Source organism: Pongo abelii, chromosome 17 (assembly GCF_028885655.2).
Source record: "Pongo abelii isolate AG06213 chromosome 17, NHGRI_mPonAbe1-v2.0_pri, whole genome shotgun sequence".
Taxonomy (NCBI): Eukaryota; Metazoa; Chordata; class Mammalia; order Primates; family Hominidae; genus Pongo; species Pongo abelii.
Genome location: NC_072002.2, coordinates 84,100,070 through 84,123,999, shown reverse-complemented (window position 1 = coordinate 84,123,999; position 23,930 = coordinate 84,100,070). Strand labels below are relative to the sequence as shown.

The 23,930-nt window shown below is 32.6% G+C and overlaps 1 protein-coding gene and 1 pseudogene across 12 annotated transcripts in view; one reads left to right on the top strand and one right to left on the bottom strand.

Annotated features, from left to right (window-relative positions):
• Positions 1-4,923: 4,923 nt before the first annotated feature.
• Positions 4,924-23,930, bottom strand: part of CCDC102B (coiled-coil domain containing 102B) — a 376,391-nt gene continuing 357,384 nt past the window's right edge. For 10 of the 12 annotated variants that reach the window (XM_063716943.1, XM_063716941.1, XM_054538070.2 and 7 more), the window contains one exon: positions 6,116-6,341. In XM_063716943.1, the coding sequence (XP_063573013.1) occupies position 6,341 (1 nt within the window). In that variant the 3' untranslated portion in view covers positions 6,116-6,340. Of the gene's footprint in view, positions 6,342-23,930 lie in introns of all 12 variants that reach the window. The other 2 variants (XM_054538072.2, XM_063716950.1) reach the window with 2 other exon arrangements.
• On the top strand, positions 14,898-15,000 carry LOC112130019 (U2 spliceosomal RNA; annotated as a pseudogene).

The window sequence follows — 23,930 nt, the reverse complement described above, 5'->3', positions numbered from 1 at the left end:
ACGTTTTTTCCTTTCATGAAATAAGAGATTTAATCTGTTCAGTCTCATGTGATGCACTAACTGAACCAAATTTCAAATTTAAATGAGACACTATGCTTTTAGAGATCAGTGGATGATCATGATTTCTCATGCACTTGTGCCATCTCTTCCATTTATTATCTCTTTCTTATGGGCCAGGCATTGTAACTAGTATTGGATAAACTGTGATGGACAAAACAATGTGGTTCTTGTTCCCATGCATCTTGGAGTCTCTTTGTCTCTTTCTCCCATCCAGCCAGATTAGTAAATTGACTCCTGAACTGTTCCTTTGGGAGAGACCTCACCAGTCATCTTTCTTCTCTCCAACACATTTAATAGAAGAAGCTGAAGGCCACTACCTTATCATGTGTTCTTTTTACTATACATGGGGCCAGATCATGAAAAACAAACCTCAGAATCCTTACCTTTGGTGTGGTTTTGTTTTGACAAACATAAAGGAATACTTTAATATATGTTTTATGCTTGAAATTGGCACACTTTTCTCAAGCAATAACATTAAATGGACAATGATTTCTAAGCATTTGTTTGTGAGAAGTTTCATTTCAAAATCATGTTATGTTATAGTTATTTCTTTTTGAAATCTAATTTCAGATTGGTATATTATTTTCATTTTCTTTCCAGGAAAGATAATAGGGACTCAGTTGCATTTTTGCAGCCTAACAGCTTTATATCTGAACAAAAAGGAAAAAAGGAAAAAAGGAAAGTGGTTTCTGGTAATATCTAGAAAATTACTCCATAATCCTGTGCAGAAGTGTTTTCAAATCAGAAAGGAAAACTGATAATGAACACTATAACATTTCACAACCAGGTAAGGCAGAGCTGTAAACCCACCTATTTTCACAGGAAGTATCTCTCCTTCTTTTTCCAAAATCCTCTGGAGAGATGCCCAGCACAAACATAGAAGCAGAATAGCCTATGATGTCCACCATCTGCTTCCAATTTCCTATCCACCCAACCACATGACTTACAATTTCCTTGAGGCCACACTAAAACTATCTCTTGTCCTACTATCACACCCTGTGCAGTGTTATCCTCAGGAGTTTGTTAATGGTCCCCATCTTTTTGTTTATTCAAAACTTTTTTTTTTTTTGAGATGGAGTCTCTTTCTGTCGCCCAGGCTGCAGTGCAGTGGCGAGATGTTGGCTCACTGCAACCTCCACCTTGCCTCCCGGGTCCTGATTCAAGCAATTCTCCTGTCTCAGCCTCCAGAGTAGCTGGGATTACAGGCACGTGCCACCACGCCAAGCTAATTTTTGTATTTTTAGTAGAGATGGGGTTTCACCATGTTGGCCAGGCTAGTCTTGAACTCCTGATCTCATGATCTGCCTGCCTCGGCCTCCCAAAGTGCTGGGATTACAGGCGTGAGCCACCACGCCTGGCATATTCAAAACTTCTTGACTCAAGTGCAGACTCAAGCTCACCTTCTCACATAAATTCTTTCTGAACTTGTTCGTTGCATGTTATATCATTCTGTCTCTAAATTCCTGTAACACACATTCCATATATTTGACATGCAATTGTCTGTTGTTCTGTGGTGTCTCTTGTAGTTTTGTCTTGTGTCTGCTGTGTTGTTATTGTATACATCGGTATATCATCTCCCATATACTATAAAGAAAAATCCTTGAATTCTTCAAATAAGTGCTTAGAATATAGTGTGGTATTATTTATCGTAATTTTGAACTAGTCATCCCAGGCAACATATTTCCAAGTCTTTTGATAAAATGTCCTCATTATTTGTGTTTTGAATATTAGAGTCAGAGACAAGCTCACATAGGCAATACTGGGACAAAATTGATGCATACTTTTTCACTGTACATTAACATAAGTCCATAAATGTTAATGTTAATTGAAAGGAGACAGTGGGCCAAATTATTCCTCATTTTTAAGATGAGCCATCTGAAGCTTAACATATCACTTCTCCATGTCATAAAAGCAAAGAGGAAGTCAGGACTTAAACCCAGGTCAGATTTATTTCAAACTATTTGCCTCTCTTTGAAAATAGTTATTTAGCGAATAAATGTGTTGATTAGTAAAACATATGGCATAAAGTTTCCAGCGAACACTTCAATCCACTAAGCCATTTGCCTCAAAATTATTACACTGCATGACATGAAAAAACATCTGACATAGCATCTAAAATACAAGATAATTTTTACAATATTGGTTTTACTTACTGAATAGTGATATAGAAAACTATTATTAACTCAGTTTTGTAGATGAGCAAACCAAGTAAGCAAACCTTCGAAGAAGGTGCCTACTTTGACTTCTCAGCCCGAGGTTTTTCCATGATGCTACTCACTGTTTCAAAAAATTTATGTGGTTCCTCTGTCTCAAATGTCTTTCTCCAATAGTGATCACCTAATTATTGCCTCTTGCTATTGTTTTAATTAGTCTACTCCAAAATTCAGGTACTTCCAATGTGATAATATTAAGAGGTGAAGCTTTTAGGCAGTGATTAAGCTATGAGGGCTTTTCCGTCATGAATGGCATCAGGTGCCCTTATAAAAAGTACCTGACGAGAGATTTTGATCCTTTCATCCTTCCACCTTCTCCCACGTGAGGAAACAAGGCTCTTTGCCTCTGGAGGATGAGGTCTCATCTTGGAAACAGAGAGACCAGATCCTCACTAGCCAGTGCCTTGATCTTGGATTTCCCAGCTTCTGGAACTGTGAGACATAAATTTCTGTATTTTATAAATTATGCAGTCTGTTCTGTTATGGTGGCACAAACTGGCTGTGACACATCCTCATTCCGAAAAAGACCAATCAGCTATCACTTTTATTATTAGTTTTTCCTGAACATTTTCTCTGCAAGGAACAGTTTCATTTATTTTTGTATTTCCAGCATGTAGTAATTTCTTAATGAACTCTTTAGCTTAAAACTTATTTTGAAATTTCAGTGCATTTATTTAAAGTTCACATTCCTTTTTTCTAATTGTTAGTTATTTATTTTTGTGGAAAAATCTTTCTTAATCACAACTTCTGAATTTGGGTTAAGGCTCTTATTTCCCTTTAAACATTATTAACATTTTTTTCAGGAATATTTTTCCTTAGGGGGAAAAAAAAGACAGCAGAAATTGGCATCACACCAAGTAGGCTGACATAGCAAGAATATACCTGGTAAACTCAAATCATTTTCTTTTATATGTGTAGGTTTTCTTCTGTGGACGGCCATAATAGGTCACGTGGTAGCTAGGGACCAAATACTTATGCTAATTAGATATTACTTCCTTAGTGTCTTAAATCAACAATCAACAATGTTGATTCTATTGTAGATACAGAAGTCTTACATATCTTTCATATATATTTATTTATATATATATATATGATGTAAGTAAGCCTTCTATTTTATGTATCTCTCTGTATGAATTCTTCCATCTGTAGAATTAAAAAATAAATCTACACAAATGAGTCAATGGTTTGGCTAAATACTCACAGGTAGTTGATTTTAAAATAGAAATACTGTTTTATAAATATGGAATTAAATTCAATAAGAGACCATGGATACTTTAAAATACATTTATATGGCCTAGTTTTAAAGTAAAAACCTTTAAGAACATTATTCATTGTAACCACATAAAACAATCAAATATTTTTACCAGCTCTTGACTGAGATATAAAAGCAGTTTTTGTCCTCAAAATAATCAATGGCAAAGGAAAGTGTTTTGAGTTAATATAATGTCCTAGCAATTATGCTAAATATTATGTATTTTATCCATTTCACTATCAAAATAATTTGATGTAGATGTGATATTCATATTATAGTGAAGCAGAGGCTAAAACTAACAACTTCCCCGAAGTCACACGTCTTGTAAGCAATATACCAAGTGTGAACTCTCAAATCTATGCTTACTGCATGTTCTAAATGTAGTAGAGATTATTGATACAATTAAGAGATTATTGGAATAATCTTTAGTGTTTTTATAATTATTTGGAGTTGACAAACACAAAGACTGTAATTCTATAAGGTTGATTTTTTGGAAATATGAACTTTCGAATGTTTCCATGTAATGCAAATATAACACCATCCCTCACATTTTAATTATTTGTCTGATGGAGGAAGAACAAATGAAGTTAAGGATGTCTTGATTAAGAATACTAGTAAGAGTGCTGAAAGTAGTACTGTGCAGCTTATAAAATAAGAAGCTAGGTGAAATCCCAGGCTCAACTTTACAAATAACTTAATCATAATACGTTTTAACATTTCTAAGCAGAAGTGAGTATAAAATAATGGCTTCAAAATATTAAGTTTTTCAAAGGTATAGGGTTTTTTGTTGTTGTTATTGATGTTTTTGTGTTTTACTGGTATCTGTATGTGTGTTTGTGTGTTGATAACATTAAGAAGGACGTCACATTAGCATAGAAATAGCAAGTTACTCTCTGCCATAGGGAAGAGGAGAGAGGATTTGTGTCTGGCCAGTGTGAAAGAATGTTGGTATATATTTTACTATCATACTACTGAAGAAAATAATATCAGCTGGTCAGATTTGAAATAAGCAAGCCAATCACTGGTTTATGTTCTTTAAAAATGTTAATGCTTTAAATATTAAATTTATTTATAGTTTCTATAAATAATAATTAAAAATTTCTCTGTTGGGAAAAAATACATTGATTTCCAGAATATTTCCTGTAAGAAAACATATAAATTGAATTTAAACTGAATATGATTTAATATTTTTTGCTAAGTTCTATTTAAAAACATCTTATTTTATGCAACGTCCTTTGTTAAAACCTTACCTTTAAACAAATAACATATAAAAATGAGATGAAATGTGAAATTTCAAAAATAAAAATAAATGTGATATAAATACAAAACACCAAGAAATGATAATGCAAAGGATAATGTCATTTACTAAAAATTATTAATCCTAAACATGAAGTCTCTGCTGTTTATATTGTAATACTTAAAATTTCAAGCCATCAAATTATGCAATCTTAGTTTTGAAAGACTATATGAATTTTGTATGTGTAAATGTTGAATGTAAATTTTGTAGGTTTCAAAGTACTATAAAAAGCAAAATCATAGGTAAGAACCTGAGCCTAATTTTTTAACTTGAGTATCAGATCTATGACAGGAGATTTGCAATAATTAAATAATACCCTGAATCAAAAGGGGATTTCCTTATTTCAGCAGTGGCAATGTCACAGAGGCAACTGTTTTGTATACAAAATTGAGCATCAGACTTCCCACTATTCTCTTTCAAATATGGTGAAGTCTTCATATTGGAGCTCAGAATTATAGGTGACAATGTGGACAGAAAAGGGTCTGTGGAGTATGGTAGACATGGACTTGAAAGACAAGACCACAATGTTCCAATCATGTGAAACTGAACAAATTCCAGAATATCTAAGAACCTTGATTTGCTCATCTACATAATAGTGATAATAACACCACCCCATGAAACCCACTGAGCGCAGTGGACAGCATATGAAAGCAGTTAATTAAGATTGGCTATTTTTAAACATCTGCTACCGAGTGGCATTGTTACATGTTGAGCCATTTTGCTGTAGGCGCACCTCCTATCTATGGCAGGTATCAAATGCATACCAAAGACTAACTTGGTCACCAGGCTTAATTCTTAGCATGAAACTCATTTTTTAAGCCTTGCTACATAGATACTTTTTCTAGGAGAATTTTATAAGTATATAGTGAGCTTTATGTTCATATTTGGCAGTACACATGGACATAACTTCCAAAATCAGCTATGGGTTGGCTGAGCTCAGCATCCTGCTATCCCATAGGAAGGTAGAGGAATGAAAGCCACTTTTACTTATTGGTTCAATGTTATACATATATGCAACCAAACACATTCATCTGTATTCCTCTTTTAAAGCAAAATATGAACAGGTTTAAAATCATTCAAATCTTGTATAAACATGATATGCCATATGAAATTGTATAGGATATCTGCATTTCCAAACTGATAAAAAGGCTATAATAATTTAAAAATAAAAGAACCATGGTACCCTATATAATGTAGGCTAGAAAATGATAAAATCATAACGATAAAGTTAATGATTGAAACAATAACATAAATCATTAAACATACAGATAGAAAAACTCTCAATAATTTTGATTATAACTTTATCTAGATGCCTAGGTTATCTAAAATGAGGAAAATATTTGCATAGAAGAGCAACATTACTTGACACTCATAATCTACAAGTAGTTAAGCTGAGAGGCTAGCAATGCCATAGAACAGAGAATAACAGAGCCAGGTGACAATCAGAAAATGCAGTCTTTAAGTTTTTCTATTCCACTTTCAAACTTTGAAGGGTCAGTCGTATAGCTGAAGGTATCATCTAAAGTAAGAAAAATAAAAATGATTATTAACTAGTATAAGAAGCCAACAATATTAGTAATTAGGTAGACAGAAATATCATGCTTTTCTTTATGGATATCATAAATCAAGTTAATGTAATTTTATTGTAGCTTTAGCATATATGTGCTCACAGAAAAAACAAATCTATTATTTCCAGGTAGAGAGTATTCTCAGATGGAATCTTGAACAAATAACCCTAAGGATATTGCTAAATACATTAATTCATAGTAATATATTTTGTAGATTAATATGCCTAACTTTGGATTTTAGCTCTTTCTGTAATAATATGTCAGATCAAAACATAATCTTCTTGCATATACAAACTAATTACTTGAACTTTCAAATACATCATAAAGACAGGAGCAAAGTTACTAGTTGGAAGTGGGGCCTGGGGCCCTCCAGAAAATTTATGGTAGATTAAAATGGAGCCACTTTGCTAGAAGGAATGCAAACACAATTACTAGGCTACACATTTGGCATCTCTATTTTAGATGTCAAATGACGTAACAGTTTGATTTCACCTAAGCCTTCACTGACATTGTGCAGTCTTTTTGCTATCACTCTTACATGCTAATACTACAATCTGAAAGTCCAAGAAGAAAAAGGAAATCGGGGATTTAGGAAGGATACAGATGTGGGACTCAAAGATCTTCAAGAATGAAAAAGAAATGGGATTGGGATATAATTTGTTACAGCCAGTTTTTTTGTTTGTTTTGTTTCTCTAGGATAGAAATCAATAAAAAACAATGAAAAGAAAAAATAGTATAATTCAATAATGCCAATATTTTGCCCATTTTTATCTATGGGCAAACAGTAAATGTTTTCACTTTCAATGGAAGAAACATTTATTCAGATGTGACAAGGATTTTAAAATAACTAAGTAAATAGCATCTTTTGAAACACAGTATTTAAGTCCTTCTGATAAGACTATATAATTTAGGAAAGGAAAATAAAACTAAGAAAGGCTTGAGTAGTAACTAACATGATTGATTCTGGAAGGCAAAGTAAGTGAGTTTATAAAACTTATGAATAGTATATTGTGTTCTAATGGGATGTCCACAAACTATTCCTGTCCTTGTTTTGCTACTGGAGATTTGGATTCTTTACTTTTTATAGTTCTCTCTCTTCCCCTCCCCTGCTTTCCTCCCTTTTCTGAAAAATAATTTCTGCATGCTCAGTCATGACACAATATAATTTCCTTGCAGATGGGAGCTTGTCTTCTAAAGAAATTAAACACATTGAGCAGACTTTCAACCATAATAATAACAAAAAAACTATCAGAAGTCTAACTGCAATAATATACCTAAGAAAACAGACAAAGCATATATTTCTAGTTCTTTTCCAGCTTAGCATATAAGTATTGGGAATAGTTTCTTGCTTCATGATTCTAAATATAAGCACCAATTCCCCTTACAGAAGAAGAAACATATTAAGAAAAAAATTAAACCTCACTTTAAAATAATTTAGTGGTGGACATCTTACTACTCCTGCAATGAATGTTTTACCTCCGTTGAAGTATGTAAATGCTTTCAGGGATTTGAAAATAATTATTTCAGTAAAAGAATGTAGAGCTCCTGAACTCGCATAATTTCCCACAAGAAAAATTAAATCAGAATTATGTAAGTATATCGCTGCAAATCCAGCTGGCCCTAAGGCAATGGCTGGGAAGAGGGAGCATGCAGCATGCCGCAAAAGCTCATCTCAAGCTCTGCCTGTCCTCTGCAGTCGAACTTAAGTGATCATTTGGAGTAATACCACAAGGACATGAAGCATCCATGGTGTTGAAAAGGCATAAAAATAAAGAGCAGTAGAATATTGCGGAAGGAATCCAAGCAGAGTAAGAAAAGGAGGGGGAAGAAATACACTATATTAAAAGCAAGACAGATTGGAAAGTATCTAACAAATTTAAGCTTGGTCTTTGGTGAAGCTAAGTGATTTATAGAGGAAATTAAAATTCGTACTGAGTAGTAATGACACTAGGATGCTAGACTAAATGTGTAGTCTATACTTATCAAATTATTCATATGTTTGGAAATTTCTCTTTTCAAAGCAAAGATCCATGGGGAGGGTTTTTTGAAGCCATTTGGATTTCCTAGTCAAACTATGGTTCTCAGCCATGAGATTCTTTATGTTATTACAATTAATACTAACCATCAAATAGACTCAAGTCCCCTCATTTACTTCTTTTTTTCCCTTTCTTTCTTTTTTGAGACAGAGTCTCGCTCTGTAACCCAGGCTAGAGTGCAGTGGCACGATCTCGGCTCACTGCAAACTCCACCTCCTGCACTCAAGTGATTCGCCTGCCTCAGCCTCCTGAGAAGCTGGGACTACAGGTGGCACCACCATGTCTGGCTGATTTTTGTATTTTTAGTAGAGATGGGATTTCACCATGCTGGCCCAGTGTTGAACTCCTTAACTCAAGTGATCCGCCCACCATGGCCTTCCAAAGTGCTGGGATTAAAGGTGTGAGTCACCGGGCCCGGCCTTTGACTCCCCTCATTTTCTGCACTGTATCTGTACATTTCCTGTTGAGGACTCAAAACTATGTAATTTTATTTATATTTTCATTTAATTTTTGCTTCACTACCCTCCCCAGTAGACACAATCACACGCAAATTTCAGTGGCCATTTCTGTCATGCCTACTGTGTCTTCAGAAATTGCACCATGTTTGAAACAGAAAAAGGAACCATACATTTGTTTATTTAATGAATGCCAAATGATAGACCTAGGTCTAACATGAAGCAGAGGAAATTATCTTTTCTTGAGAGAGTATTGGTAATTGGTAATATCTGCCATGACTTGTTAGCATGTCCAACCTTCAATTCAGTTTCCATTTTCTAAGAATTTATCTTACGTTAATGAGAAATGAGAACAGAATTATATAAACATGGTGGTTTATTACAATAATACTTATAATATTTTAAAATTTGAAAGGATAAAACTAAATGTTTAACAATAGGAAAGTAATTTTTTAAAATAGTATATTCATATCTTAACATATTATGAATCTATTAAATGGTGTTTTAAAATATTTGTAAAATATTAAAAATACATTTTTGGTGAAAAATGCTCAAATCTGCATAGACATCAAAATTGTGACTATATAACATACATCGGCATATATTTAGTATATAAGTATATACTATTTAGCGTATTTATGAGACCATGGGGTGTGTGTGTATGTGTGTGTGTGTGTGTGTGTGTTCAAAACAAAGTTGTATAAGATACATTGTAGACATTATGAACTCTGGAGACAGACTACCGAAATGCCAATATTAGTTCTGTCACCTAGCAAGTTACCTAAATCTTTTTCTTCAGATTCCTCCTTTGTGAAATGTATAAAGTTGATGGTGAAATTAGATGAGTTAGTTTTTGCTTAGAAAAAATGTGTAACAGAGAGTATTATACAAGTCTTTGTTACGATCATTTAAATAAACACACAACATTATATGTACAAAAATAAACATGTATACACACATGCAATCAAAAAATATGCAAAATAGAGCAAAATATTATCAGTGAATAGTTTTTGTTTCAGAGATTATGGATAACTTTTGTGTTTTACTTTACGTGGTCTAAAATTTTGTCTGGAATAAGTAAATATTGCTTTTATAATCAGAAATAAAAACTTTTTTGCAAGATATTAAAAAACAGGTGGACTGAGATAACATATACACATATATAATACATATATACATAATGCTTAGAATAGTGCTGAGCATATAGTATTCATTTTATGAGTGTTTATTAAGTTAAAATAAATGACAATTGAGGAATTGGACATAGCAATGAGTAACTTGAGAATATGAAACCCAAGGAATTTGCAAGAAAAATAGTTAAAGACAAAAACTAGAATTGTAAGAGCAGGCAGTATTGGCCTAGCCATATTTGGGTTTGTAATTCTTTCAAAGACTTGAGTATATGCAATCGCCTACATTGAAGGGACCAATATAAAGAAAGAAAAAGTTGGAGAATGTATGAAGAGAGACAATAATTTTTATGACAAAGTTCAGATTCCAGATAAGCTGAAGAAAATAAGATCAAGAAAAAAATAGGATAAATTTGTTTTAAAGAGGAACTTTTATATAATTGTGGTATAAGGAAGGTAGGGCTGCATGCAGACAATAGAGATTTGATTTGTAAATGCAAAAAGCATGCCAAGTCAAGAAATTCTCTATTCTCTCTGCAGAATCAGACGTAAGGTGCATGAAGATGGCCACTTGGGAAGGGTGGTCCAGCAGAGAAGGCTGGTGGCTGCATGTAGCCACCTTGGTAATGGGCTAAATAGTGGCAAAGACCTCGTCTACCATTAGGTCCAAGTGCTGGTGTCAGTTGAAGTAGATACACTTTGGAAGTGAGCATTAGCAGGTATATAGGAGAAGAAAAGACAAAGGTAATATTGGAATTTTGCAGGGTGGATCATTCAGAAACACTCGATCACCCATTTTCAGACTTTCCTAATGTAATATAACCATTCTGTAGCTCAGTGAATAACTGCTTTCAGACTCCAAAATATCTCATCCCATGGTTAAATTAAAATACAACAAAGTTTGGAACTCTCTTAAATGATGAATGTGATTCTAATTTTTGATATTAATAATGGAGTATAACATTTTAATAACAAGCAAAACACCATCATATGCAGTTTATATTTAATCCCTGTATAGGTAAGTTTCTCCAATATATGACCAGTTAGTAGATAACTTATGAAATTAAGTAGAAACATCAATAGACCATCTAAAGTTTTAATATCCTAATTTGATAAAGTCCCTTAGTGTTCTAACCATTGTAAATTAGATTTGCAAATTAGTGCAAATAAAACCCATCAGACACTAGCCCCTCGTTGAAAATATTTGTGGGCATCTTTTGGCTTGTGAAATTATGCCTGTAAACTTCATTACTGCTGAGTCAACATTTCTGATGTCTTTTAAAAAATTTAATATTTTTAATAAAAAACATACACACTCAACCTTAGATTTTGTAGAAAAACTCTAAATTTTTGATTCCATGACCAGAAATAATATTTGACAATATAGCTTAAATAAATGAAGGCACTTATTTTTATGTACCAAGAGGTGATAGACTTTTAAAAATAAATTTAATAAATAAAGCTAACATTGCTAAAATGTGAAGAGCAGAGCTCAAGCAGATTTAATGCAATGAAGTATATCATGTAAGCAGAAGATTCAGCAGGGTAGGTGGCTTCCAATTCCGCACTTAATGTCTTAAAGAAGTTAAAGAAGCAACTCAGCAACTTCTTTTCTTTTCCTTTCTCCCTCCTTCCCTCCCTCCCTTCCTTCCTTCTTTACTTCCTTCCTTCCTTCTTCCCTTCCTTCCCCTTCTCTCTCCCTCCCATAAGCACATTTCATTCTTTGTTTCTGAGCCAGAAATTCTATAATACATAAACGAGTTACTGAATATTATAATACATATAGCTATTTTTATTTACCATGAAAAGATACAAATAAAGTATACTTTTGTAAAAGTTATAGTACAAATTATTGGCATTTATGTTCTTACATTATTTTCAATGAAAGGGGAAATTTAGATTTTGTATGGGTCACTGAGATGTTTCTATTATGTTTATAGTTAAAAACGCAAACTCTGTCAATTTTCTGCTTGTACACATGCAAATTTACCTAAATAACTTAGACCACTTTCTTTTTACTTAATATCAGCATTTTTCAAAATGGGCATTTCTGAAAGTGGAAGACACTTCTTAAATTTGAATACCTTGTCACTATTAATTTTTGCTATTTGAGTGTGTCAATTGCATATGTCATAAAATGATTAATCATCAAAATTTGATAACCATAAGTAAACATGAAGCATCAGCTGTGGTACTAGAAAATCATCCATGATTTAATCAATATTTTTGTCCTCACATCTGACTATGTAAGCAAGTTTCACAGCAAGAGTTCTATAGTGTTCTTGACAGACGTGGCAATAACAATGTTAAGATAATATTGCAAAAGTAAAGAGCTGCATGAATATTCTAATCACAGGTTTCTTAAGCAGTGACTCCTGTGTGCCTATGGATTACATAAACTAAGAAATATAAACCTGTATCATACAAATGACTAAGTTTAATATTAAATCATGAAAATACAACAAAAATAAAGATAATTTAAGATACAAAAACCATGAAGAGAAATATTTTAGTTCATTGACATGATCTGCATTTTCTCCTAAGCAAGTCAATTTTAAAAGAAATATCTAAATTATAATTGGAGTTATTGAACAGTCATAGGTGTGGTAGCAGGAAAATATATAAAATATTAAAATAAGGTGAGAAGAAATGAAAATCTACACATAAAATGCATTTTCAGATGCAGAGAATGTGGTAAATTTATCAGGAAGATGAAATAAAAATTTATATAATCATAGCTAATTTTAAGCTAGCAAAATGTAATGAAGAAATGTTCACAAATATTATGTAATATACTAGATTACAAATTATTCACATTCTAGATTCCTTGAAAATAATAGAGTATATTTGGGTGTAAATGGTTTATTTATTTTATATTAGAATGGAAAACAAATATAAAATTTAAATGTTCCATTACTCTGCATAATTTTTACTTAGCATAATCTGGTAATTGTGAAGAGCTAGACACACATCTTAGAATTCAAGGCCATTTCTCTTATTTTAGAAATAACTGTGGGTACAACAATGGAAATATATTCCTTAAAATAGATCAAATGCCCTCCTTTCTTTCATTCTATATAAAAATCTAGCACTGAGCTAAGATATTATGAAAAATGATAATATAGTAATAAAGATCATAAATAGAAAAAACATATATGATTGATTTGAATGATAAATTATATTAATCCATCTATATATTTATCATATTAAATTAACTGAATATATTTCACATATGTATTTCTGTGGGTAAAAACCATTAGATCTCTTTTACCTCCTCCTATACCTCAATTCTTATCACCAAATTAGACAAATTTATGTTAAAAGAATGTATGTATGTTGGTATTTCTGTTTGTCTGATAAAAGCATATAAAAATGCTCTAGGCAGCTGTACAGGAAATTCTACTAAAAGTACAGCCACCATAATAATGGTGATTGAGAGTTATTTTGTTATCATATAAAATGGCAATTAAATAATATTTAATATACAATGTGATTATTCATTTAGGAAGTTGATTAATTTGGTTTTAATTTCCTTTTTCTCTGTACCATGAAGAATTAAATAATCATAGAACGTTTTCTATTTTATAATCCCCTTATTCATTAAAATAAGAGAAATATTTAGAAATACATAGATTACTTAGAAGAAAATTTGCCCATTCATCTTGAAATTTTTCTTCTCCAAACCAAAATAAGATAGACTATGAAAATTCATTGAGGAACAATGTAAACCAAAATATTAAATGCAAATACATATATGAAAAGTGGTCAACCATTTATTTTCCAATAAATGCAAATACACACAGACACACAGACACACACACACACCCCTCAAGAAAAATTAAAATGTTTACAGTCTTGCAATTTTATCCTTTAAAACGTCAGAGCTTTCCCATTGCTTTATTCACCTTGCCTCTTAAATACATTTTTGTACTACATCAGCACTTTGATTCATGACTTAGGAAAAAAATAACAAAGATAATGGCTCTATTTCTGCAGATCTTGTAAATATTATATATTCAATCTCAAGATATATTTCTGAAAGAATTATTGACTTACAACTATAGAAAAATTGGCAAGCTGACACTTGGTTAACATTGCCTTGCTTTTACTCCATGATTTTTTTCTGGTACTCAGTTTCTCCCCAAAAATATCTTTTAAAAAGTTGAAATATACCAAATGACTTATGTTTCACATTTTCAACACAAAATTCCTTGCCCACCTGCCATGATATAATGTTTTTAGAAAATGAAATAAAGAAAAGAAACTGCTTTACTTTCTAATGGAAAATTGTTGCCTTTTCCATGTTTATTTCTTTTACACATGATATATTCCAGAAATTGATCTAGCTGTTAGCTATAAAGCAAAGAGCAAGACAAATAACATCCTTGATCTCATTGCACTCATAATATTATAACAGATACACATATACCATATGTGTGCTTGTGTAACTATTATTCTACAAATACAGTGAAAATACTGCAATGTCAAAAAATAAATAAAAAGGAGACCACTGGTACTTGGGTTTGCATATTGTTGTTAGTTCATTTTAGAAGTAATGTAAATTACCAGACACACATAGAGCACCTGACCATGTTTTTAAATGTGTTAATTCTTCAGATAAAAATATCTGAAGGAAAAAGTTCCTAGAAAAATGTTAGGGAAATTTAATGATGTATTTGACGTTAATTAATAGAAATTACAATTCAAAGGTTATTTGTTCATGAATTTAGTTGAACACATGCTATTTGACATAAAATGTTTCACAATATCAGCAAACAGGGCATATTATCTATGCAACAATATACATTACCTTAATTATTATAGATTTAAAGTCCTATTGACATCTGATGATATGGAAGTACCCTTCTTTTTTTAAAATATTTTTCATCACTTCTCAGCCTTTTGGTTAAGATCAAGTGTAGTATCTGTTCTTATCAGTTTAAAACTTATTTCAGAAAAGACAAAAGCCTTTCTTGAAATTTATTCTCTTTGCTGTCTTTGATGTTAATTTCAGTACAATTCGACAAATTCCATGCAGATCTCTGTTGGTATTCTGGTATTCTTATTATAATGTTGGTATTCTTATTATAATGTATTATCCATAAATGCAAGCTCCTCTTTCAAGACCTACAAAAATGCTGTAATCTTCTCAAAAAGAATTTCACATATATGTTTGAATTATTGAAATACATCTAATTTTTTTGTTCATAGGTTTTAGATTATTATTATTATTTTCTTTTTTTCAATTGATGTTTTTCAGAAGAATTTTAGGTTCATGGCAAAATTGAAAGGAAAGTACAGTAATATCTTCTCTAGCCTCTGGTCCCACACATGCATAGATTCCCCGATTATCAACATCTCTCACCAGATGGCATTATACATTTGTTACAACTGATAAACCTACACTGAGAGATCACTTTCATCCAGAGTTCATAGTTTATATGAGGGTTCACTCTTGGTGTTGTATGGGTTTGGACAAATATAAGTAACATGTATCCCCTATGATAGTATTATAGAGAGCAGTTGAACTGCCCTAAAGGTCCTCTGTGCTCTGCCTATTCATCTCTCCCTTTGGCTCAACCCCTGGCACCTACTGATCCTTCTAGTGTCTCCATAGGTTTTCCTTTTCCAGAATATCATATAGCTGGAATTTTTAGTACGTATCCTTTTCAGATTGGCTTCTTTCACTTAGTTATATGTATTTATTTTTTCCCTGTCTTTTCATGGCTTGATAGTTCATTTTTAATGATGAATCCTATTCCACTATCTGGATGTACCACAATTGGCTTATTCATTCACCTACTGAATGACATCTTGGCTGCTTTCAACTTTTGGCTATTATGAATAAAACTGCTATAAATACATCTGCAGATGTGTATGGACAGATATTTTCAACTCCTTTGGGTTAATGCAAAAAGAGTACAATGAATGGGTCATACAGTAAGGATACATCTAGTTTTGTAAAAACTGGCAAACTTTCTTCCAAATTGGCTATACCATTTTCCATTCCCACCAGCAATGAATGAGAGTTCTTGTTGCTCCCCATCATTGCCAGCATTTGGTGTTTTTGATTTTGGACATTTTAATATGTATTTAGTGGTATTTCATTCTTGTTTTATTTTGCAATTCCTTGATGATATATGATGTAAAGCATCTTCTTGCATGTTTATTTGCCATTTTCATGTCTTCTTTGGTGATGTGTCCGTTCAGGTCTTTGGCTCATTGGGTTGTGTTCTTATTAAGTTTTAATAGTTCTTTGTATATTTTTAATAGCAGTTAATATGTCTTCTGTAAATATTTTCTCCCAGTCTGTGGCTTCCTTTCTCATCCCTTGACATAGTCTTTCACAGAGCAAAGTTTTTAATTTTAATGAAGTCCATCTTATCAGTTATGACTTTCATGAATTGTGCTTTCGGTGTCACATCTAAAAAGTCATAGCCAAACCCAAGCTCACCTAGACTTTCTTCTCTATTATCTTTTATGGGTTTTGTGTTTGACAGTTGTGATCCATTTTGAATTAATTTTTGTGAAGCTTGGAAGGTCTGTATCAAGATTCTTCTTCTTTTTCTTTTTCTTTCTTTTTTTTTTTTTTTTTTGCATGTGGGTATCCAGTTGTTACAGGATCGTCATTTGTGGAAAATATTTTTTTGTTGTTGTTCTCCATTGTTTGTGTCTTTCTTTCTTTGTCAAAGATCAATTACCTATATTTATGTGAGCCTCCTTCTGGGATGTTTACTCTGTTCCATTGATCTATTTTTCTTAACTTTCACTAATACTACACTGTCTTGTTTACTGTATTTCATAGTATGTCTTGAAGTCAGGCAGTGTCAATCCTCCAACTTTGTTCTTCTCCATTAATATTGTGTTAGCTCTTCTGGGTCTGTTTCCCTTTTATATAAACTTGATCATTAGTTTGTCAGTATCCACAAAATAATTTGCTGGAATTTTGAATGGGATTGCATTGAATCTATACACTGAGCTGGAAAGAACTGACATATTGATAACTGTGTCTTCCTATCAATGAACATGGAATCTCTCTCCATTTATTTAGTTCTTCTTTGGTGTCCTTCATCAAAGTTTTGTCGTTTTCCTCATTATAGACCTTGAATACCTTTGGTTACATTTTACCTATGTGCTTCTTTTTGGGGTGGTAATGTAACTGGTATTCTGTTTCTAATTTCAAATCTCATTTATTCATTGCTGATACATAGAAATGTGATTTTTTTTGTATTAACCTTGCGTCCTACAAACTATCTTGCTCATTAGTCGCAAGTGTTTTTTTTTTTTTTCAATTCTTTAGGATTTTCTACAGAGACAATCATCTCATCTGTTAACAAAGATAATTTTACTACATCTTTTCCAATCTGTATATCTTTTAGTTACTTTTCTAATTCTACTGCATTACATTAGGGCTTACAGAATGTTGTTGAACAGTAGTAGTGAGAGGGGACCTCCTTTCCTAGATCTGGATCTTAGTGGGGAGGATTCACATTGCTCACTGGTGTTATGTTTTTAGCTTGTCTGTTGAACTTCTACCAAAAAAAAAAACACATTATTTTCATTTGTGTAACATTTCCATACATTGTCTTAGATATGTATTTTACCACTACATAATAGTAAAATTGTCTCTTTTTTTCCAACATTTATACCTTTTTTCTTGCTTTATTACTATACAATTTTGCTTTACTGAGGTATAATACAGATTAGGACAGATAGTAGCAATGTTTTCTGTTGTTTTTGTTTCTGAATTCATTGAGAGGTTTTGTGCTTCTGTGCTTCACTGTGAAGAATCATATTTGCTATACATTTTAAGTAGAAATTTAAACTAGGTTAAGGAAGTCCTTTTATGTTCCCAGCTTTTGTCATAAATACATGTCGCTATTTTTAAATGGTATTATTTTTAATAATATCACTTTAAAATCATATAATAATCATGTAACTTTATTATAATAATCATATAGTAATAATCATATAACTTTCTCAGTTAATTGGAGTGGTGAAGTAAATTCTTAAATTTTCTGCTAGAGAAACTTCTTTGAATTCTGAAACTAAACACCGTATGATTTGATGAATATTGTATAGCATTTCTGGATCCCATTTTCCTGGGTCATCACTTAGGATTTTTGTGCCCATAATTATAGATTAATCTGTAATTCTATTGTCTTTCTTTAAAAAAAAATTGACACAGGGTCTTACCCTGTCACCCAGGCTGGAGTACAGTGGCACAAAACACGCATCACTGCAGCCTGGACCTCCTATGCTCAAGTGATCCTCCCGCCTTAGCCTCCCGAGCTGCTGGGACCTCAGGCATGCACCACCACACCCAGCTGATGTTTTCTATTTTTTAGTTGAGATGGGGTTTTGCCATGTTGCCCAGGCTGGTCTTGAACGCCTGAGCTCAGGCGATCCACCTGCTTAGGCCTCCCGAAGTACTGGGATTACAGGTGTGAGCCACCATGCTCAGCCTATAATTCTCTTTTGTTATATGATTCTAATTAACTTTCAATAATTTACTATCTCATAAAAACGTTAGGAAACTTTTTTTGAGCTTCTCCAATATATTTTTTAAAATCTGTTCCTTAAATTTCTGGCAAAATTCACCAACAGAACACAGCTCTATAACATGACTTATTTGTTTCAAGGAGGCATAAGGAATTTAATTAACGAGCAAAATATTTAATAATAATTCTATTATGGTTCTTTTTTGTAAAATACTAGAAATTGTTCTCTAGAAAATTTTAATATCACTTAAATTTGCAATTTTAGTGGCCTAAACTTTTTCATAATCTTCACGTTTTATAAATGTCAACTAAAATTTTAGTTATATTCTGTTTAAAATTTTAAAAAGTTACTTGTGATCAATTCGGCAACATGCTTTTGATTTGATGAAAATTTTTGGAAATCTTGTGATTGTCTTTAATGTTTTTTCTTCCTCTCTCCACTCCGCTTTGTAAGGGATGACTTTGACCCTCTTCACCCTCAAGGAGGTCTATTCCCAGTTCCCACTGTCCATATTTGGATCCAGAGATAGGCAGTCCCCCAGCTACAACTCTACTGCTGTTGTGCATTTCTATCTTGTTTCTGGTCAATGGAGACTTCTCTTTGTATCACCGAAGATGTCTATGTCAGAATAGATTTTAGGGCCGGACATGGGGGCTCACACCTGTATTCTCAGCACTTTGGAAGGCTGAGGCTGGAGGATTGCTTGAGTCCAGGAATTCTAGACCAGCCTGGGCAATGTAGCAAGACCCTGTTTCTACAAAAATTCTTTTAAAAAATTAGCCAGCTGTGGTGACACAAGTTTATAGTCCTAGCTTCACAGGAGGCTTGGGGTGGAAGGATCCCTTGAGCTTAGGAGTTCAGTGTTACATTAACCTGTGACTGTGCCACTGCATCATGCCTGGGAAATAGAAGGAAACCTTCTCTCTAAAAACAGCAAGCACAAAGACTAGGTTTTATATCTGAGTTTACAACAGAGGAAGGAAGACCAATGAATAATCTTATGGTACCATCGTAACAAGGATTGCTTACATATTTTTACATCAGCAATGACTTTATATATGAAAATTTAAACAATATTTGTCCTAGTCAATTTTAACATAATGTTTGAAACACCATTTTATATCATTTAGTTTATATTTTTATTCAGCCAGAATCTGAAAAGAATTAGACAGGTAATTAGACCACCTATTTCATTTTCCAAGATTAATAATGGTCCATAGGCAGCAATATTGCAAATGTAACTTATTGCACTGAAACAATAACTCATTTAATGGTTTCTAAGTGACCCATAAAAGGTATTACAATTTTAGAAGTGTCTAATATGGTACCCAAAAATAGCTAGGAAAAAGTGGGTCACTCTGTAGGCAAACCTCTATGTCCTAAATAATAGTGGTAATAAAAATGATTCAGAAACAGAAAAAAAATTAAAAATTAAAAAAAGATTTCAAACATATTTTCTTATTTGATCATAATTTCAATTCTGATATAGAGTATAAATATATTTCCAACTCTTATATATTTAAATGATTATATACATACATACTAAATTAAATTGAATTTTGCACATTACATATGAGTCTTCTTCAAAATATATTTTATTTACTTAAATGCATCCATCCATCCATATATTTTCATTTCTTTTATGATAATATAACTAATGAGAAAATGTGAACACTATAAGGACAAAAATGTTTAATACATCTTTCTTAATGTTAACTAACATACTTTTTTCATCAGTTTGGTTCTTTAAAATCTATTTTATATTTTTTAAATTTTGGCTAATACTCAAAATTTCTTATTTGCAGTGCACGCAAATGTGGATCATTAAAAGCACACAGGGATAAAGACACAAATCCAATATATAACATAAATAATTCCAGTTATGATAAAGGATCCTGAAATGAAGTATCATTTTTCAACATTCAAGGAAATACAATAATAATTTTTAATTATATCTTTTGAGTGTTTAGGTTTCAGAAGAAATGACAAATGAAACAAAATATGATGTTGGTGCAAACCTAATTGTGGTTTCTGCATGAAAAGTAATGAAAAAAACACAATTACGTTTGCACCAACGTAATATATGCACAAATTTTTTCATTTTTTTGTAAAATTTAGATAACTATTGCATAAGATTATAAGTAAAACAATTCAATATAGTGCTTAGATTATCTTAAACATGAGAAAGACATTTTTTAAATAATAGGGATAGAATAAAATATGCTTCCCTGTGAAATTTTGAGTTCCTCGACACTGGAGTGATTTAAGTGCAGACAATGTTATCAGAAGGATTATTACATGAAAATGATGATTGTGGTTTCTTCCAGTTCCAATTTTCTAAAATTCTTTGAAAATATTGATTCTCCATTAAGCTTCAAATGTTGATTTCTAAAACACTTTCTTTCTGAAGTTTAATATTATTTAATGTTTTCATTAACTCAAATATAATTGTTTAACACTTAGTATACACCAATCACCAATAAGTATTTAATACACTACATATCAAGAAGAAGCACTGGGCATAATATGACAAAAAATAAAGATATGATCCTTCTCCTCATGATGTTTATATCTAGTAGAAAATAAAGATGTTACATAAGAGCATGTATCTGTACACAAGTGGGAAGTCATACTTCGGTGTGATGTGAATCAAAATATCAGGATGCTATGAGATTAAGGGTCAAGTTCTATGTGATCAGGAAATGCCTCACTGAAAGAACATTTAAGTTGTCACATAAAGCAAGAGAAGGAAGTCAGGGGAAACATGATGAGCACAATGTCATGCTCATAAAAAACAGACTATACAAAAATATTGCTATGGGCAAAGCTTTGCAGGTTCAGGAAATTTAAAAAAAAATCAATGCTACTAAAGCATAGAGCAGGGACAAAGAGTGCATAGAAAAGCATTTAGAAAGCTTATGTCAGCCTAAATTTTACAGGTCAATGTAAGGAGTTCAAAGATTTATTCTAAGTTTAAAGAGAAGCGATGGAATAGTTTTCACCAGGAGAGTGACAAAATTGCGGCCACTTGTGGTGACTCATACCTGTAATCCCAGAGCTTTGGGAGGCTGAGGCAAGTGGATAACTTGAGGCCAGCCTGGCCAACGTGGTGAAACCCCGTCTCTACTAAAAAAACACAGACCTTGTAGAAAGCCCATCTCTACTAAAAATACAGATGAAAGAGAGAAAGAGAGAGAGAGAGAACGAGAAGAGAGAAAGAGAACGAGAAGAGAGAAAGAGAACGAGAAGAGAGAGAGAGAAAGGGAAAGGGAGAAAGGAAGAAAGAGAAAAAGAGAGAGAGAAAGAAATTGTGTTTCTAAAAGACAACTGTTTAATGTAGAGTATGTCCTGGAAGTGGAGATATGAATTAAAAGCTATTGTAGGAATCTAGGGAAGAGAAAATAATTTAGACCAAAGAAATAACAAAAAGGCAGAAAGAAAGTTTAAACTTAGAAGGAGATTTAATCAAATTTTCGCATTTATTAGGGAGTGGCAGAAATACATGTCAAGAACTTAATAGTTTCTGAATAAAACAAAGTAGCTGGTATCAAACGTACTTATCCAACAGCTGTAAACAATTATAAATTTGGAGCAAAATGTATTTTCAGAGGTATAAAAACATGTTTGAATGCATCAGCCCAGACTATGATATTTAAGAAAAAGGAAGAACATGAAGTAAGACTTCCATTAACCCTGGATTTTTCACTAGGGGAATTTTTCAAATGGCTGCACAGAGAAAGAGAGCCAGTCAGAGAGCAAAGGTCTCAATATGAGTGGGAGGAGAAATCAGAGGTCAGAGTCTGGGGCTGTGAAAGTGGTTGGGATTTGGATGGCAAAATATCAGAGAGGAGGAAAGTGCCAAGAAGTCCTCCAAGCATCTGCATAAAATGCTGCTGAGGGCCTGTGACAATTTCTCAGCTGACCATGTGCAGGACAAGATGCTAAGAGGTCAAGCAGTAAACAGATGCAGAGAACCTATGAGCTGAGTTTCCAGAGGTCTCACTGAGGAAATGTTGAAGTTCCTTCCCAATCATAGTAGAGAGAGTTGGTGCACACATTAGGCTTCAGCTGAGATGCCAGAAACACCATTCCTACAAGTAAAAGCATCTCTTAGTGGTAAGTGCTCTCTTTCAATATGGGGATAAGTTAAAGAGTTAAAGGAGACCTGTGCTAAAATGGCTTAAAACCCAAGCATCAACAGAAAAAGGGTGATCCTCTCTTAATTTAATAGCTTAATAGAACAGAACCTCATGTTCTTGGAGGATGAAAACATAATGCAGAGTTGCTGTACTATGACATATAATGTCCAGCATAAACTTAAAAATTATAATGTGAAAAATTTATGCATAAATGACTGTTAATCACAACAAACCTATCAATGCAAGCAGATGCAGAGAAAATCCAGATGTTGGAGTTTTAGAGAAGGATTTCACAATAGACAAGATTTATACACTGTAGAATATACAGAAAAACATAATCATGCTGGATAAACAAGTGGAATATATTTCAACAAAAAATATAATCTCTATAAAAAATCAAATGGAAACTTTTCATAAAAAGTAGTCCGGTAATTTGTCCAATATCAAATCATTGTAACTACTAGAATTAAAATTGAACTTTGTTTTATTCCTCAAGTGTTTATTACTGTTTTTTTTTTAAAGAACTCAAATATTCTTTACCTTAGTTTACTTCTGCACTTTCCAATATGATAGCCCCCAGCCGCTCAGGGCAACTGAGCAACTACAATGCAGCTAGTACAAATAGAGATGAGCTGCACTAATTGCAAACTAAATACAAAAATAAAAAATAAAAACATCTCATTTACAATATTAATGGCATGTTGATCATGGTAATAGGTTGCATATGTTGGGCTAAATAAAAGATATCATCGATGTTAATTTTATCAGTTCTTTTGTTCTTTTTAAATGTGGCTCATATCTGTGGCTCAACTATTTCTATTGCACAGTGCTGTTCAAAACTTTAATTTTCAATGCTGGAAATCGAATAGAAAAGATCATGAATATTTTTCTTGTCAGCTCCTTCTCAGATATTTCTGAATATTCTTCACTACTGCAAATCTGCTGATCTAATCCACTGTTGAAGCCACAGGGAAAGCCTTAAAAATAAGAACAGATTCTGCACATTGAAAAATTGTTCTGTATTTTTTTAAGAATAATGTACTATGCTTTTATTATCAAGTATTCTGTACAGGAGAGGCAGAATATCAAGTCCCAAGTAACAATTAATTGATCTATAACAACCACAGCATAATTCTAGACCATACACCGTTAAAAAAGCCAGTTAGCAGCTGACTGTCTTTGCATAATATTTATACATTTATGGCCATAAAATACTCAAAGTACTGAACTTCGATGATTAAAAAGTAATATAGAAATTTTGGTACAAAGCATACCACA